General features: G+C 36.7%; 1 protein-coding gene across 11 annotated transcripts in view; it reads right to left on the reverse strand.

Annotated features, from left to right (window-relative positions):
- Strbp (spermatid perinuclear RNA binding protein) overlaps nt 1–14,475 on the reverse strand; it is a 166,357-nt gene that overhangs the window by 62,919 nt on the left and 88,963 nt on the right. For all 11 annotated transcript variants that reach the window (XR_015683443.1, XR_015683444.1, XR_015683441.1 and 8 more), the window contains 2 exon segments: nt 5,481–5,573; nt 4,642–4,841 (listed from right to left, as the gene is read on the reverse strand). Coding sequence is in view for 7 of the 11 variants with exons in the window: in NM_001429554.1 (NP_001416483.1) it covers nt 4,642–4,841; nt 5,481–5,573 (293 nt within the window). In the remaining 4 variants the exon portion in view is untranslated.

Here is a 14,475-nt window from a genome sequence, read left to right on the forward strand (position 1 = left end):
AGTTATGTACTACCACTGCCTGATTCAGTATCCACTTTCAATACATAGAGGTACCTAGTAGCTTTTAAAATTACAGATAAGGGGGTTGGGGATTTAGCTCAGTGGTAGAGCGCTTGCCTAGGAAGCTCAAGGCCCTGGGTTCGGTTCCCAGCTCCGAAAAAAAAAAAAGAACCAAAAAAAAAAAAAATTACAGATAAGGGCTAGAAAGAGCTTCAGCACTGGCTGATCTTGCAGAGGACCTGAGTTAGGTTCCCAGCACCCATGTAATGGCCTACAACCACCTGTAACTTCAGTTGAAGGACACCCAGGACTCTTTTTGATCAACTTCAGTTAACAGCAGACATACATAAACACAGGCAAAACACTAAATAAATAAATAAATAAATAAATAAACAAACAAACAAATAAATTCATTCATTCATTCATTCATTCCTAGGATAACTAATAAAAGGCAGACATGATTCTGAGTGGAGCTCTTGCCTGGCATATATGAAGACCTTGATTCAATCTAGAGGGCAAGTTGACAGAAAAGGGAAAGGACTAATAAGAAATTTCAAGTTATTTCCTATCATGCATTTTCTTAGAATATAAGTGATAAGTTCTCAGCTCTCTATAATTAATAAAACTCTTCTTGACTAAACTCTAGCTCAGATTTTCTGGGCTTTTCTTTTTTTTTAAATTGGGCTCCATCTTTGATCCTTATTCTCAATATTCCATTGTACCAGGAATCCTGCTAAATTAAGCTAGTTTTGTTCCTATCTAATCATTCACAGCATCCAACCAAATCTTCTCATCTAACAAAATCTCATATATGATGCCCAATTACCCTGGCCTTCCTTCAGAAAGAATTCTGCTACTTAAGGGTTGAACAGATGGTTCAATAGTAAAAACTCCTTGCTGCACAATAGTGAGGGGCCTGGGTTTGGATCCCAGCACTCATGTTACAAGCGCAGCATTCTACACATACCAGTAATCTCAGCTCCATGTGGGGCAGTGCAAAGAGGAATGGATGGAATTTGCTGGCTTCAAGCAAAGCCCAGAATAAGCAAACCCCAGGTTCAGGGATACATTCTGCTTCAAAAGAATAAAGCCGGGGCTGGGGATTTAGCTCAGTGGTAGAGCGCTTACCTAGGAAGCGCAAGGCCCTGGGTTCGGTCCCCAGCTCCGAAAAAAAAAGAACCAAAAAAAAAAAAAAAAGAATAAAGCCTAAAGTGATAAAACGCTTCTGGCCCCCACATATACATGCGTAAACATTTGTACAGACCAACACATGCACGCGCACAGACAGACAGACACACACGCACACACGCACACTCACACAGATGCACTTTAAAGAAAACAAATCCTTCTACTTTTGTTGTAGTCAGAAATCCTGCTTTATTGCCCCTGATGTTTTCACTTAGTAATTTCCCAACCATTCACCCCTCTCTGATCCTTGGTAATGAATTTTGGAGTGAAAATTAGGTCCAATTATTATATACTGAAGCATTTTTCTTACCACCACCCAAATGCAATATTTCCTGTGTAAAAGCTATTTTTACCTACTGAACAACTGTCATACACACTGAGACCATGTCTTTAAAACAAAAAAGTTGTCACTCCTTGTCCCCTTCATGTTATCCTTTATCCACAGCAATCACGTTTATTTTCATGAGAATAATTATTATGTTAGGTATAGTCTCTGTCAGGGGCTTTCAGGAAACAGAGCTGCAGGAGGAGAGGGAAGCTGGAGCTGGGGAACTAAGTCACACTAACATGACAGTGACAGATTTCTACTTGGTATTTTGGTGTGGTGTGGTGTGGTGTGGTGTGGTGTGGTGTGGTGTGGTGTGGTGTGGTGTGGTGTGGTGTGGTTTGATTTTAGATTCTGGAGAGGTAAAGTTCCCATCACAATGCTAATGAAAAGAGAAGTGAAGGACGGACTACAAGCTTTATCAAAAGATCGGTCTTCATAAATGGCAACACTGTCTCTTAAACTCACTAGTAAATATGTAGACAGCCTTCAAGGATAGCATTTGGCAGTTTATTGCTGATACCTAATAGGATTCCTGATACATTTTAAATGAGTTATCCATTAACTTTGACCCAGTAATTCCATCTCTAGAATGGATCTTAAAGGATAATCAAACAGATCAAAAACATAAAGCAAAAAACTGAAATATCCAAAACAATTACTTCATGATAGCTTGATAAAAATGAAATTTTCAGCCACAAGTTAATAGTAGAACCACGTTTGATAGAAAAATAAATGTTTAGATGAGCAAACCAACAAGAAATAACAATATATACATTTGTATATACAACATATTTATACTGCTCTTAGAGCCGATTTGATTTGAGAATTAAGTTTCCATTTCCAAAATCCAACATAAAACATACACCAGATTATTTTTTGCCAAACCCAAGTGAATCCTCAAGTACTGCCCTATATTCATATACAGAAAGATTAAATGGAATAAAGGCTAAAAATAGCTCTGCATCAATTCAGCTTGGGTTTTTCTACCCAATTAATACAAATTCCATGTTTACATCAAACTTGGTAAACGTTCTTGAATTGTGGAATAGCAACCCTAAGTAAAAATAAAGCTTAGGGGAAAACGTATCTACTATACTTAATGTAAAATCATTACTATTATTTCTATCTCTTGGAATTAAGGATGTATCGTGCATTCTCTAAAGTATAATGAACACACATCACAAAAAGAAGAGAAAAATAGCCAACTTTTACAAAGCAAGATGTACAATAACAAAAACTCCCTGAAAAACTTGTACTGAGCTTAATCCTTGAATTCCATAAAGTAGAAAGAGGACAGACTCTTGGAAGTTGTCCCCTGACAGTCGCTCACACCATCACATGTGTACACCCTCCCCAACATACACATACACACATACACACACACACACACACACACACACACACACACACACACACACGCAAATGTTTTTTTAAAAAAAAAGTGAAAATTTCAGAAAGAACTCTTTGCGCCTCATTGTTCAACATGGAAAGCAAACTCTAGATAGAATACAGCTGCCCAATAGTGTAAGAATGGGGAAACCCAGAAAGGACCACAAGCTAGTTCAGATTTACTACTGAACTGTACATTCTACCCAAACTCCAATTAAAGAGAAAAAGTATGAAAGCCATCTACTTCTAAAACACAAATTTAAAAAAAGAGGTTAACTCTCTCTGATCAAATGCTATTAGATTTATAACTGATGTTTCAGATGTGTGCATAAACACCCCTGAAATGTGTAAGAAAGCAAAATGAAAAAAAAAAACATAAAGGCTATACAAAGCCCCCTCAAACCCCATTTACCAAAAATTAGGTTAAAATAGTCCATCATGGTATATCACTGCATCAAATAAAAGTAGTTAACATCTAATTCACTGCATAAAAAAAATTGTCACTATACCAAGACAACAGCTATCAAAGAAGAAATGCCCACACACCAACACAATGTGATTCTCAGAAATCAACTGGCTGTTCTTATATCATAGACAGTGCAGAATTTAGCTTTAAATTTGTGCTTCATTCTCAGGGTATACACTACAGCTCCTTTGCACTGGTGAGTATTGTTTTTGTTTCCATTTTGTCAACTTCAGTCAAGTTTATATCATCTGGGTAGAGTGAATCTCAATTAAGAAAATGCCTCCATCAAGCTTAGTCTGTCAGTAAGGCTTTTTATTTTATTATTACTAATGTGGGAAAGCATAGCCCACTGGGAACAAGGCCACTCCAAACTGAGAAAACCTTAGCAGCATCCTTCATGACTTAACCTTTTTGTTTTCCCTCCAGATTCCTGCCTGCCTTTCCCTTTATGATGGATTGCATCTAAGCTGTACACTGAAATAAGCCTTTTCTGTCCACACTGATTTTGGTCATGGTCTTTATCTCAGCAATAGAAAACAACTAGAGCAGTTCTCAAACTCTGTCTCCTTTTTGTTAATCTTGGGTTCGATTTATAGTCTCATTTTAAACTCATACCCTCATCATACTTAAGAACCGAACATGTAAACAAAGCAGAATATTTTTCATGCTATTATTTTTCTACAGTTCTAATCACTACCTCACATACAATACACTTTCCATATGTGTGCTAACTATGTCTCCATCTTATCCACAATAAACTCCATAAACTCTTACCTTAGCATCTAGCATAGTGCTTGTTCTAATGTCCATGAAAACATACTAAGTCTGTTTCACACCATATAGTCTTACAGGATAGAATTTAAGTATCAGTCTTCAATGCACCAGCATGATCTGTGACATGTTGGCATTTACTTTACAGTAAATCAAGTTTATTTATTTATTAAGGTATTTCATTACTTAGAAATTGTCCATTATTTAGAATTTTGTTCCAAAATCCTCAAAATTATACCCTATAAGAAATATTCTCTATTCTAAAGAACAGAGCATCACCACGAACAATGTGCTATGTATAAATATCTTTGACTCAGAAATATGATTCTAACATATCTGTTTTTTCTATTTTCTAAACTGCATATTATATTACAACAACAAACATGACCCATAGGTGAAAAAAGTTTCTTTGTTATTGTCCCTAAAGCTTTAAAGACACAGGTAAGAATGCTATAAGAACAAAACAAGAGAGATACTGATCAGTAAAAGAATACTGTACCTTCACTGCCACATGAAGCTTTGCTGTTTTCTTGGATGGTCCTGAGGCTTCGTATGTTGTGCCGTCCACATCTACCGACATTGTGAAGACTGGGGCATGGACCGGGCCAGACTGCGACAAAAGCTTATACTGAAGCCCAGGCCTGATCTGATTTAATCTCATTAGTGCATTCATAAGGTCTATTGCTTTACTATCCAGAACTATGAAAGAAAGAGAAATTAAGATTAAACTAGAAAGATTAAAATTAAACTAGAAAGCCTTTTGCTTCAAGCTATACATCTGTTGAACCTATTAACCCCTATAAATTCCCTATGTGATGATCTAAAAAGATGGATCAGCACTTAAGAGCACTTGTTGCTCTTGCAAAAGGTCTGGTTTCAGTCCCCTGCATCCACATGGAGGCTAATCACATCTCTAACTCCATTGCTAGGGTACCTGAGGCCTTCTTCTGATCTCTGCATGCACCAAACATGCACAGGTTACAAACACATACATGAAGGTAAAACATTCATAGACATAAAATAAACAAATCTAAAGAATGTTTTTACATTTCTCATGTGTTTACAAATGAGAAAACAAATACAAATTCAATCTATAAATCATCTTTAAATTTTTTATACATTATAATAGGTTGGTAAAAAATAATGTCACATTAATTTCTATTTGTCAGCATTGATATCTTAAGCAATGAAATTTAGAAGCTCGAAGTCCTTCAATTGCCAATTTAGTTGACTAAGGTCTATTCTTAAAATTCAAAGTCAATACAATTCTTCCTTTCTTATTTTTCTGAGGCTATAAACCTTCTCCAGTTCCCACCATAAGAATAAGGATTTACGTACTTTTCCTTAAGTTTCGTTTCATCTTCTTGTTGGGATCTTTATCATCCCCTAATCCATCTTCAAATGGCCTCTTTAGAGCTGAAGACCCGGCACCTACAAACAATTACAAGAATTTCAATGTCAGTTATAACCATGATCCTTATTTAATGTCTGAGTGGAAAAAACCTCAAAAACCACAATAAGATCACTCAAGTTCTTCAGTGCTCAATTAAAATACGTATTTATAATCTAGAGTGTGCAATGTTCTTTTGAAACCATTAATTAACATTTTTGCAAATATCTATATTTGTTCAGTTATGCCTATGCTTATATCTATGCTATGATATGGATGCTTCTACACTAAAACTTATATGCTGAACCTTAATTCCCTATTCAATGATGCAGTTGAGAGAGAGGTTATGTGAGAGGCCAAACCTTAATAAACATTAGTGAACTTGTATAAAAGATGCCTGGAAGAGACTACCTCTTCCATAATGTGAAGAGATACAGTAGGTACCATCTGGAATCAATGAACTATTACCAAGTACTAGGCAGTGATGGTGCAAACCTTTAATCTCAGCACCCAGGAGGCAAAGACAGGCAGATCTCTGTAATTTTGAGGTCACCCTGGTCTACATAGTGAATACCAGGACAGCCAAAACAACATAGTGAAACTTTGTGTCAAAAAAACACACTACCAGACAACCAAACATGAAGTCTGCTGGGCTCAGCCTTAAGCTTAGACTTCCAGCTTGCATAACTGTGGGTAATAACCCTTTATCATTTATAAATTACCCAGTCTTAGGTCCTTTAGTAGCGAAACCAAACAGACTAGAATGGCATATATTCACATCTATTACAAACATGAACAGAAAGTCTGTCACCTATGTATCAGATGATTAAAAGTAGTTACCATTATAAGAATTCTTCTACCCTTTTAATTATTTCTAAATTGCTTTTATCAATTGTAAATATATTAAAACCTTAAGCTTTTATAAATCTGATCATCAAATTTTAAGTTCGTTTGCAATTATGAGTCTTCTGCAAGATTTTATGCAGTTTTCTATGAGGCTTTTCTCCCACTATCAACTTCCTACTTGACCAGAAGAACATTGTGTATTATTGCCTATTTGCATAAACATTTTATGTGTCTTTAACTGCATCTTGCAGTTCAAAGGTATTTTCTCTTTGTCTTCTATTTTATAAATAACCTTCTATTTCAACAAGACACTTAGGAATAACATAATAGAAAGAAACCGAAACTGATTGATACTAACACAAATGTTGGAGGAAAGAACACTTAGCAACGCTCCCAGGTGTCACTAGGAGCTTTGCTGCAGGTGATCAACCTGTCTATTTAAAAATAAGTTACTTCAAGGAAAAACATGTAACAGTAAAATTCTCTATTTCAGTATCAAGATTTATTCTCCCTTGGCATAATCACTGAGTTCAGCAGTTGTTTGAGTCAATATCTTATAATCAACTCAATCTTGATATTCTCCAACAAAAAGCAATGTCTGCTTAGCGTTACTGTCTCGTCTGCATATAACTGTGAGCTGCCTTCTAGAACTTTAAAAGGGAATCATGTTTATCCAAGCTTTTTCCCACTCATTACCTTATATTAAAAGCAGCTCTTTAACTGACTAGAAATTAAAAGCTGGTTGAATTCATGGATTTAAGTATTCCAGCTACGTGGAAAGAGCTCTGTGGCGTCATCTTATCAACCCTGCCACTGGAAAAGAGCTCATGATCACAGTGATCAGGAAAAACACAGCCTTACATTTAGCAAGACATGTTAACCTTCATGGTCTAGCAATGAAGTCACTTCTGAGGCAAAATATTTTTCATAAAATGTAAGTGCTCACCAACAAAGGTCTGATACCATCCCCTTAAATTTACATGTAGTAACTTAATCTTCATAAGCACTCAAAACCCAGTACCTCTTATCATTCCCACTATAAACTCATGACTGCATTTATTCAATAACAAATATCTTCAGCATTTACCGTGTACAGGCAATTTCAGGTATTTAACATGTAACAGAGACAAACACGCCCTTGTTCTCAAATAGCACAGTGGTGGAGACTAATTACCACATGCCATATAACAATGATGCAGGCACAAAGAGGAGACTGTTTCAGTACCAAGGGCCCCACTTGGTGTTGTTTATGCATACACTTACACACACACATGCACTCACACACACCTACTAATGATGTACTTGAAAGGCTAGTTTCTTTACCTGTACATACTATGTGTACAAATCCATCTAGAAACATTGTACTTAGAAATCTCAGAAAACCTTCAAATTCCCAAACTATACTGGGCAACATGTACTCCCATCTCTGAACCGGTTTAAATTTCACCCCTAGTAGCATTCAAATAAAGACAGTTTCTACTCAAGTGTATTCCCAACGTGTGCAACTGACTATGCATATGTTAAGAAAAGAAAAGCAGATTCAGCCTGATTAGGTTTGGGTGCCAAGTGAGGTAAAAAACTGTGTAGTAAACTTTTAGGGAAAATCATTGTATTACCATTATGCTATGCATAAATGTATGGGTATTTGATTAAAATTAGATGCATTATTGGAAGGGAAATGCACAGTAGAAAAAAATAAATGACCTAATCTATGAATCAAAACACAGTACTGCCATTTATAATCAAAATCTTTTTCTTGAACCCCAGAAAAACCCCAAACAGTAACTGGAATCCTTAAATACATTCATTCATATGTCAATTTTGACAGTGTAGTCCTCTGATCTGCACTACTGTTTTGCTCTAAATTATCTTGCTTCTTTTGCTAGTCTGTGTGAATCCTTACCTTCAATGAATAAGAGATCAAGAACCTTAAACATTTGGCCCAGACTCTAACCACCTATAAAAGTATAATAAAAAACTGTAAGAAGTGTTCTCAGTAATCAGTAAGAGAACTCAAAACTGACTCAATGAATTTTGGCCAAATATAGAAGATGGAAAATGTCCAGTGCCTGGGAAAAAAGAACAGACACAGAGGATGAAAGTGTCTAGATTTTCAGAGCTGAAGTGATGACTTAGCAATTAAGAATATGGGGCTGGGGATTTAGCTCAGTGGTAGAGCGCTTACCTAGGAAGCGCAAGGCCCTGGGTTCGGTCCCCAGCTCCGAAAAAAAAAAAAAAAAAAAAAAAAAAAAAAGAATATTGGCTGCTCTTCCAGAGGACCTACGTTCAATTCCCAGCATTTATATGGGTGGCTCAGAATCATCTGTGACTCCAGTTCCAAGGGATCTGATGCCCTTTTTGAACCTCTTCAGGTATCAGGAACATACATGGTGCATAAGCATACATGCAGGCAAAACACTCATGCATATAAAATAAAAATTAAGATTTTTTTTAATTTAATTTTAAATATCTTAGGTCTGAGCTGTTATTAAGCTACAAATTCATGTGATGGTGATGAAAAGGCACTGCAGATTGAAGGCATAGGAATCAGATAGAAGTACAAATTTAGGGCCATTTTTGGTAAAAAGGAAATTTGAGACAGACTAAATAAATGGTAAATTAAGACAAAAGGATGAGAATTGAATGCTGAGACATTTTTAATATTAACAATTCAGAAAGTCAAAGAAGAACAGATAATGATTAACTGGTACTAAGGCCAGAAGAGCCAAGAGAAAATAATCATGTGATACCCAAATGAAAAGTAGCATTTCATGTCACAAAAGCATCCAGTAAAACCAAATGATATGAATAGAAGTCAGCAAATATCATACTCTGTTGGAGGAAAGGTAAACTGGTATACTGGACAAATGTGTAGGCCATTTGATACCTATAACATTTTGAAGACACTTCAGAAGCCATGCATGAAACTACTTGTAGCAATTCTATGGGTGGCTGAAAACTACTAAATAACTTAAATATTCTTCAAAAACCAGACAAATAAATCATGACATATTCAAAATAGATACTATAGAGCTATTAAGATGACAAACTAGTGCAACACCTACAATTAATCTCAAACAATACTGGGCAAAAAGACTAAATCAACAAAAGATTAAGCTGGTACAACTCAATTTCTAGACAGGTTAGGGCAAATTAAATTACCAAAGAAAGCACATGCAGATGTTACAGCTAGAAAATCTAGGAAAATACTGCCCAAAAATCATAATTGATAGTTCACATAGCAAGAACATAACAGGATGGTACCTGAGGAACAGACAATATTGTCTTAACCATGGCAGTGATTATATAACTTTTAAAAATAACTCTTTGGAGTGCTAGAGAGATGACTCTGTGGTTAAGAGCACTAGGTGCTCTTCCTGAAGACCTGAATTCAATTCTCAGCATCCACACAACAGTAAATTATTAACTCCTGATCCAGGGGACCTGAGGCCTTCCTTCTGGTCTCAGCAAGCACCTGGAATGCATATGATGCAGACATAAAAGCAGGCAAAACAGCAGTATACATAAAACTTTCTAAAGTACTCACCCATGTCAAAGTTGCAGCAGGATATGGGTTCAAAGCAAACCACTGAATGAGGTAAGGGAAAGGCCGCAGGAATATCTGACTAGTGATAAGGAAGAAAGCTTCACAGAACACGCTCAAGTCACAAGCAAAAGTGCAAAAGAGAGGAGGGAGCTAAAAACAGAGGCTGTTGTTGCCAAAAGTGGTGTTTTTAAGATCTGAGAAATGGAACTCTGTTGAGGAGTAGAAATTAAGTAAATTTACTTTGGTTTATGAAAATAACAAAGAGATAACTGCTAAAATATCCATTCATAGAGAAAGAAGATACGCAGGCAGAAAGACTGATCATCAAATAAGATGCTACACAGACAGTAGACTGAATGGTGAGAATGTATACACGTTACTGTACACATTATTGCTCTAAAATAAGAGGCGGTAACAGAGGAAATATGAAATGAAAGGTGTTCAGAGAATGTCTGAGGAATCAGACAACTCTCACAGATAGTGCCCATGTGTTTTTCTGCAATCGTGGTTCAGCAGTGTGCTATGGCTAGAAAGTAGACTTCAGCCACAGGCCCAGTAAGAAGGATAAAGAACCAGAAGCTGCACTCCAGGGAGTGATCATGACGATGAGCCACAGAATACGGACTGAAGACAGAATAAGACCATGAAGAGAATTCAGGGACTATCACTGCTCAAGGTGAGCCAACACAGTCTCTCGAGCAAGGGGCCAAGGTGCAGAAAAGATGGCGGGCAATTGGAATATGAAAGAAAAACATTGTATGAGTGAACACTGAAATTAAAAATTATATAAATAGAATCCTGTCCCTGAAACCAGCCACCCCAGCCCTAAGCCAGCCTGGAACCACGTGATGTACAAACCCAGAATCTACACCAGAACTCCAGATAGACACTCCCAAGGCTAATCCATTGACCTTCCTAACTGACAGCTACTCACCTGATACTGGGCCTCAGGACAGATTGACATGCAACCTAGGATTCCATCTAAGTGTACCCAGAGCCAATTCCAGCCTACCCATCCACTACCCCATTCAGAATGAGTGGCCCCAATACTGAAATCCACGTACCATTCAATGGTTCCACAACAAGTTAAGAGTAAACAGCAAAGATCCAAACACCTATCCAACAAAGGAAAGACCAGGTATCCTAAACACCTCAAACAGACTAACTCCAGCTGCCTAGACATCATCACAAAACCACAAACAAAAACAACACAGTATGTTCCCTTTAGAAATTAACACCCCAACATAATATTCCCTGTGAAAAGCAACTTTGCTGATGCACAAAACAATGACTTTAATATGGCATTATAAATATGATCAAGGAGCTCAAAGATGATATGAATAAATACATGTCTAAATAAAATGTAAAAAGTAAAACAAAGATTTGAATGAAAATAAATATGAAAATACAATTTAATGTGTACTCTCTGGAGAAAAGACATACAAATAAAATTCCTTCAGTGAAAAAGCTACGGAAAAAGCCCACCAACAGACTGAATCATATGGAAGAGAAAAATAACATGTCTCAAAAATGAGGTAGAAGAAACGAATCACTCAGCTGGAAAAAAAAAGTTAAATCTAAAAACCCAAAGAACAAACTATCCAAGAAATGTGGGATACTATGAAAAGACCAAACCTATGAATCCAAAGTATAAAAGATGGAGAAGATACCCAGGTCGAAGGCACAGAAAATGTTTTCTAAACATAGTAAAAGAACATTTCCCAAACCTAAGGAAAGAGATGCTATCAAGGTACAAGAAGCATATAGAAAACCAAATAGGAGGGCTGGAGAGATGGCTCAGTGATTAAGAGCACTGACTGCTCTTCCAGAGGTTCTGAGTTCAATTCCCTGAAACCATCTGTAATGAGATCTGATGCTCTCTTCTGTTGTGTCTGAAGACAGCTACAGTGTACTTAAAAATAATAAAAAGATCTTAAAGACAAAAAAAGAAAAAAGGACTGAAGAAGTTGAGAATGGGGATAGCAAGCACACAGACTGTCCCATAATACAGTGATAAAAACACTAAATATATAGAACAAAGAAAAGATATTAAGACCAAGTCACATCAAAGGCAGGCCTATCAGAGTAACAAGTTGTTTTAACATAATTTAGTTATTTTATTTGAAGTTTATTTTATTTTATGTGCATTGGCATGAGGGTATCAGATCCCCTGAAACTGAAGTCACAGACAGTTGTGAGGTGCCATGTATGTGCTGGGAATTGAACCCAGGGCCTTCTGGAAGAGTAGCCAGTGCTCTAAACCATTGAGCTATCTCTCTGTCCCATTAATTTTTCAACAAAGAATTTGACAGCAAGAAAGACCTGGTCTGATGTTCTACACATTCTGAATGACTACAGATGTCAGCCCAAACCTATACTCAGCAAAATGATCAGTCATAAACGAAACAGAGGGCTGGAGAGATGGCTCAGCCTTTAAGAGCACTGACTGCTCTTCCAGAGGTCATGAATTCAATTCCCAGCAATCACATGGTGGCTCACAACCATCTGTAATGGAATCTGATGCAACAGTGTGCTCACATACATAAAACAAATAAATAAATCTTTTTAAAAAAATGAATCTCAACATTTAAAAATAAATAAAACAGAAACAAAATTTCACAATTAAAACAAAGTTAAGGAATTCATGTTTACTAAGTAAATTCAACAGAGGATACTAGAAGAAACAGTTTGATCTAAAGAGAAGATTAAACATACCCAAGAGATAGGAAGAACAAAAAAAAAAAAAAAAAAAATCCCAGAACAGTTAACCATAAGTCTAAAAATAATCAATTACACCAAAACAAAATAAACAAAACTTAATAAACACAACTCAGTAGTAAATAGCAGCAGTCTCAATTCCCCCAATAAAAACAGACTAACAGAGGGATTAGAAAACAGGATGAGCCTTTATATTGCCTACAAAAAACACACTTCCCCATATTAAAGACAGACACTTTAGGGTAAAAAGATAGAAAAAGATATTCAAAGCAAATAAAACAAAGAAACAAACAGGCCAACAATAGACAGCCTAACAAACCAAAACTAGACAGAACAGATAGGAAAGGCAATTTATACTCATTAAAAGAAAAATTCACCAAGAGGATATTACAATTCTTAACACTTACACAACAAACAAATTCATAAAAGAAACTAAAAACTAAAACCCACACACTGACCCTAGCAATGAAAGTGTGTGACTTTAATACCCCACTTTCACCAATAGGTTATCCAAACACAAACTAAATAAACTCTCGAGTTAAATGACATCATAAATAAGTGAACCTGACAGAAAACTCTATGCAAGCACTAAAGAATTCACTTTCTTCTCAGCAGTTCATAGAACATTTCCTAAAATTGACCATATATTAGGATACAAAGTAAGTCTCAACAAATATAGGAAAACTGAATATCCTGCATCCTATCTTATATCAAAGGTATGTTCAACCCAATACAAATGGTGAAAAATAGAAAAACTCATGGAAACAAAATGACACGATATTGAATGAAAACTGGACCAAGTGAGAATCAAGAAGGAAATATGCTGGGTGGTGATAATTTGTGCAAATTTAATCCCAAAACTTGGGAGGCAGAACTCTGAGTTCAAGACCAGTCTGAATTACAGAGTGAGTTCCAAGGCAGCCAGAGCTATTTAGAAAAACCCTGTCTCAGGGATTTTTTTAAAAGGGAGGGGGAAGAGAAGAAGTGAAAAGGGGGAAAAAAGGACAGGAAGGGGGGAAAGGGGAACAGAGAAGGGATAAGGGGAGAGGAACATGAGCAGGGTGAGAAGAAGGGGAAAGGAGAAAGGGACAAGGGGAGAAGGGGAAAGGGAAGGAGGGTGAAGAAGGAGGAATGAAGGAAAAGAAAGGGAAAGGGGAAAGGGGGGAAGAAGGGGAACAAGGGAACAAGGGGAAAGGGGAAGGGGGAAAGAAGGAAAAAGGGAAAGGGGAAGGAAGAAAAAGGGGTAAAGGGGAGGAAAGAGGGGAAAGGGAAAAGGAAAAGTAAAGAAAGGGAACAGAATTTAAGCCAGGCGGTAGTGGTGCACACCTTAAATCCAAGCACTTGGGAGGCAGAGAGAGGCAGATCTCTAAGTTTGAAGCCAGCCTGGCTTTGTTCTACAGAGAACTCCAGGACAACACAGAGGAACCCAGGGGTGGAGGGGGTTATTTAATTGAACCAAAATAGAAATATAACATATCAACATACCAAAACAGTATGATACACTCAAGGCAGTCCTAAGAGGAAACTTCATAACACTGTGCCTACCATCCAGAAGTCAGGAAAGATCTCATATTTATAGTAAATGATAATACACTTGAAAACTTAAGAAAAACATGAACAAATACCCAGAGAGTAGAGAGGAAGAAATAATCAACACACAGGGCTGAAATTAATGAAACAGGAAAGAAAAACATCAATAATCAATGATATAAAGAGATGGTTTGAGAGGTGGGGATAGGGGTCAAAAACAACAAGATTGGCAAACCTTTACCCAAATTAACTAGAAAGAAGAGAAGATCCAAATTTAGAGATGAGGGCTAGAGAGACAACTC

This window comes from Rattus norvegicus, chromosome 3 (genome assembly GCF_021556685.1).
Source record: "Rattus norvegicus strain SHRSP/BbbUtx chromosome 3, alternate assembly SHRSP_T2T, whole genome shotgun sequence".
Lineage (NCBI taxonomy): Eukaryota > Metazoa > Chordata > Mammalia > Rodentia > Muridae > Rattus > Rattus norvegicus.